The 4,075-nt window shown below is 44.4% G+C and overlaps 1 protein-coding gene across 1 annotated transcript; it reads left to right on the top strand.

The window, feature by feature from the left end:
- Positions 1–321: 321 nt before the first annotated feature.
- BTG1 (BTG anti-proliferation factor 1) lies at positions 322–3,740 on the top strand. The gene is made up of 2 exons (XM_050935956.1): positions 322–661; positions 2,456–3,740. Exons 1-2 carry the CDS (start codon positions 514–516, stop codon positions 2,818–2,820), a joined length of 513 nt encoding a protein of 170 aa, XP_050791913.1. The 5' UTR covers positions 322–513; the 3' UTR covers positions 2,821–3,740.
- Positions 3,741–4,075: the final 335 nt, after the last annotated feature.

The following is a 4,075-nucleotide window of genomic DNA, read 5'->3' as shown; positions in this document are numbered from 1 at the left end:
AGGTACAAGTCCTGACATATCTATGCCTGTATTTTGTTAAACTGTAGCTTATATATATAGATTATGTACGTCTTGCACAGGCCCTTCCCCCAGGCTGCAGCTGCCCCGCTGCTCTCAATGCCAGACGCTCTGTTCCCAGGCACCTGCCGCCTCCCATCACCTCTCGCCTCCGAAGCTTTATTTGTTTACAATCAGATTACGTCATCCCACCCTGGACCCCGCCCTCCCGAACTCTCGTCACAATGGTGCGATCGCGGGATTGGTGGCTGCGGGTTCCCGGCCCCGCCCGGCCCCGACGCCATTTCCGTCCTGCGGCGGCTATAAGAGGCGACGCACGGAGGCGGCTCTCCTCGATCCTCGCAGCAGGAGATGCTCGCTGTTTGCCGGGTTTCGCCTCCGCTGCTGTTGCCGCCGCCGCCCCCCTGTCTGAGGAGGAGGCCCCCGCCCCCCCCGGGATGTGAGCTGGGGTGCGCTGCTCTCTTGTCCCCGCGTTAGAGCCGCGCCGCCGCCCCCATGCATCCCGCCCTGTACACCCGGGCCAGCATGATACGCGAGATCGCCGCGGCCGTGGGCTTCATCTCCAAGTTCCTGCGCACCAAGGGGCTGATGAACGAGCGGCAGCTGCAGACTTTCAGCCAGAGCCTCCAGGAGCTGCTGGCAGGTGAGGGGCGGCGCCGCGCGGCCCGGGGCTGCTCTGGCGAACAGGACGCCGTCTTCAGCCGCCCTCGCCCGTGCTGCCCGCTGGCGGCGTCCGCAGGGCCTGGGCGGAGAGGGGGAGTCACTCAGCGCCCCCCCCCACACACACCCCGGGAGGTGGTAGCTGGACACTGGGAGCCGCCCCCATACCTCTTGGAGGGGCAGCCCCCCCGGGATGGCTTCCCACACGGGATCCTTTCCCCCACCTCAGCTGTTGGGGGGGGGGCAGTGCCCCCCCGGGATGGCTCCCCGCACGGGATCCCTTCCCCCACCTTAGCTGTTGGCCCACCTTGGATCCCTTTATTCCCCCATCCCAGAAGCTCAGTTTGCCCCCAGGTGTTTTTACAAGCCTGGTTGTTCTGCTTTCCCAGTACTTAGCACAGCCACCCTTAAGCCCTTGCCCTTTGTCACTTTCCAGTTCCTAAACCAAGCCTCTAATTTGTATCTTTGTAGTGAAACAAAGACACACGCCTGGCTTCTGGGAAGAAACCTCTCTAGCATTTTCAAGCTCTGCAGTTTTATACAGTGCATGAGTTTGGCCGAAACAGGAATGCTTTTTAAAAAGCCACAATATCTGATGATGTAGTCAACCAACATCATGTATCTTGTTTTTGTTGCTAGTATTATAATACAGTAACATAGTTTTTAAATAAGGAAAATCAGGGTCCTTTCCTGGCTGCTTACAAAGGTGGTGGAGAAGGGGGAGGGATTTAAATTGAAGCCTTAAGTTTTACAAAAATCTGTTTGGACACAGACCGATAACAGTCTCTGAAAGACATCAGCACTTTGTGAGGTACTGAAAACCACATCCAGTTTCAAGTGTAAAGTGTATTAAAATTGTTTTTATATCTGAAAATATTACAGAAATGGGAGTCAGGTTCCTTCAGGACCTAATTTCCTGAAAATGCACTATAGAAAGATTTCTATAGTGGTACCCTTCAAAGGCACCAGTCAGGGTCCTTTGTCCTAGGTGCTATACAACCACATAGGAAAATCTGGTTTCTTCTCTATACAGTTTCTGATCCAAGGGCCAAGTTCTAATAATCTTGTTGGTTATATTTCAGTCGCCTTACCCTGCTACTTGGGTAACTGTGGTGAGTAGAGGTATAAGAATTTAGCCCTAGGACAACAAGCGATATAGAAAGGTAGTAAAGAGGTATGCACTAAGATGAACATTCAAAATACATAAGGTCTTTATTTAAAATTGTCAGTAAACGTTGCTAGTCTGCTTTTGCCTGTTACAGTTTCGTTGGCAGTACTTGCAATAGGAAAATAACACTGAAATGTTTCAAGACGTTAAGTGTATTTTTCCTCCAAAAGTTGAGAATATTTGTAAATCTGGGATATCTGAAACTCCTTAATGCTTCACACACAACTAGCTTGATACTATAGTTTTGTAATGTCCTGCTTTTACTCCATGTAACATGCACCTATATTTGAATAACTTTCAAAAAATGTGTTGAGTAAAAGTAATGACTCAATTGCAGTTAACTCATAAAAAATACTTGCCACATGAGATCACAGTAAGTAGTGTAAATTGCCTCCAAACGAGTTTTTCCGTTCTCTTTCAGGTTTACAATTTATTATGTTAGACATTCTGACAATGTTATTCACTTGTTGAGCTGGAAAAATAAAAATTCTTGACAATGTCAATTGTGAAATGGGTAAAAAAAAAAATTAGAGTACATGACAATCATAGTACATCTTTCTGACTCTTATCTAGAGCTAAGCAGCCCAATCTTTTTCTCTTACTCTGTAGAGCATTATAAACATCACTGGTTCCCAGAAAAGCCTTGCAAGGGATCAGGTTACCGTTGTATCCGGATCAACCATAAAATGGATCCTCTGATTGGACAAGCAGCACAACGGATTGGACTGAGAAGTCAGGAACTGTTTCGGCTTCTTCCAAGTGAACTCACTCTATGGGTTGACCCCTATGAAGTCTCCTATCGTATTGGAGAGGATGGCTCGATCTGTGTGCTGTATGAAGCTGCACCAGCAGGAGGTAGCCAAAATAACACCAACATGCAAATGGTAGACAGCAGAATAAGCTGTAAGGAGGAACTTCTCTTGGGCAGAACAAGCCCTTCCAAAAACTACAATATGATGACTGTATCAGGTTAAGATATAGTCTATGGATGAATCACCTTAAAATGGATGGATAAAATTGGTTTTTACTTTGGGTGGGTTCCTCTGGGGATGGATTATGGAATTTAAACCATGTCACAGCTGTGAAGATCAGGCACACAATAGAGTGGTAAACTTTCAAGTGACAGTGCCGTAGTTTGGACAGTACCTTTTCAGTGATTTAACAGCCTGTGAGTCAGAATGATCACTCTGTTTGCTAGGGAGTGAAGAGGTCCAAGGAAGGTTTCAGTTTCTCCCAGACATCTTACTTAATTTTTACACAAATTATTTCAATCCGAATCTGTATTTATAAAGTTACGCTCTGCAGTTGGTCTTGCAGAGTAAATTTGCACTATTACACTTACAAATTGTTACATTTTTGGCAGCTCAGTAACGACTTGTTATAAACATAATAGTACTGGAAATTTTCTGACTTTTACCTAGCACTTACAATATGTATAAATGTACATAAACTGGTAAGCATGACCTGGGAAAATGGTCAGTCTTCATATTGTGTATTGGCCTTGAAAGTAACAGGTGACCAGAATCTGCCATGGCAACAGGCTTTTAAAAAAGACCATATAAAGACACTGTCTGAACTGTGGTGTTAGCACCAGCCAGCTATCTGTACATTTGCTAGCTTGTAGTTTTCTAAGACTGAGTAAACTTCTTATTTTTAGAAAGTGGAGGTCTGGTTTGTAATTTCCTTGTATGTACCTATTGGGTAAAAGTCTTTTCCACAAACCACCATCTATTTTGTGAACTTTGTTAGTCATCTTTTATTTGGTAAATTATGAACTGGTGTAAATTTGTACAGTTCATGTATATTGATTGTGGCAAAGTTGTACAGATTTCTATATTTTGGATGAGAAATTTTTCTTCTCTATAATAAATTGTTTCCTATCTTGGCATTTTAATTAATCTCTTGTCGTGATTATATAGGATCAGGCAAATGATTTATCCTCCCAGTAGATGTAAAATAGGTACTGTACCCTAAAGGATAAGAACATCAATAGCACAGTGTTGGGAAAACACTTGATACAGCCATGGATTAATGAAGATCACTTGTGTACAAACATTTGGGAAGTCTAGGGAAACACAGTATTTTAACATGTCATGTTAATACCTTTTTTAAAAATCAGTCATAATATGGAAATAACTTCAGGGCCAATAATTCCAGGCTATGAGGAAAAGGGACAAATAACACCCACCAAAGATGACTGGAATAAATCCAGAGGATTAAAGTTTACAT

The sequence above is a fragment of the Gopherus flavomarginatus genome, chromosome 1 (assembly GCF_025201925.1).
Source record: "Gopherus flavomarginatus isolate rGopFla2 chromosome 1, rGopFla2.mat.asm, whole genome shotgun sequence".
Lineage (NCBI taxonomy): Eukaryota > Metazoa > Chordata > Testudines > Testudinidae > Gopherus > Gopherus flavomarginatus.
Note: the sequence above shows the minus strand (reverse complement) of the source record. Positions and strands in the feature narration are given on the sequence as shown.

Bases quoted from the DNA above. Each gene is read 5' to 3' on its own strand.
- BTG1 (XM_050935956.1), top strand. From the start codon at position 514: ATGCATCCCGCCCTGTACACCCGGGCCAGCATGATACGCGAGATCGCC. The intron at 662-2,455 runs GTGAGGGGCGGC...CTTACTCTGTAG, and splicing joins CCTCCAGGAGCTGCTGGCAG to AGCATTATAAACATCACTGG.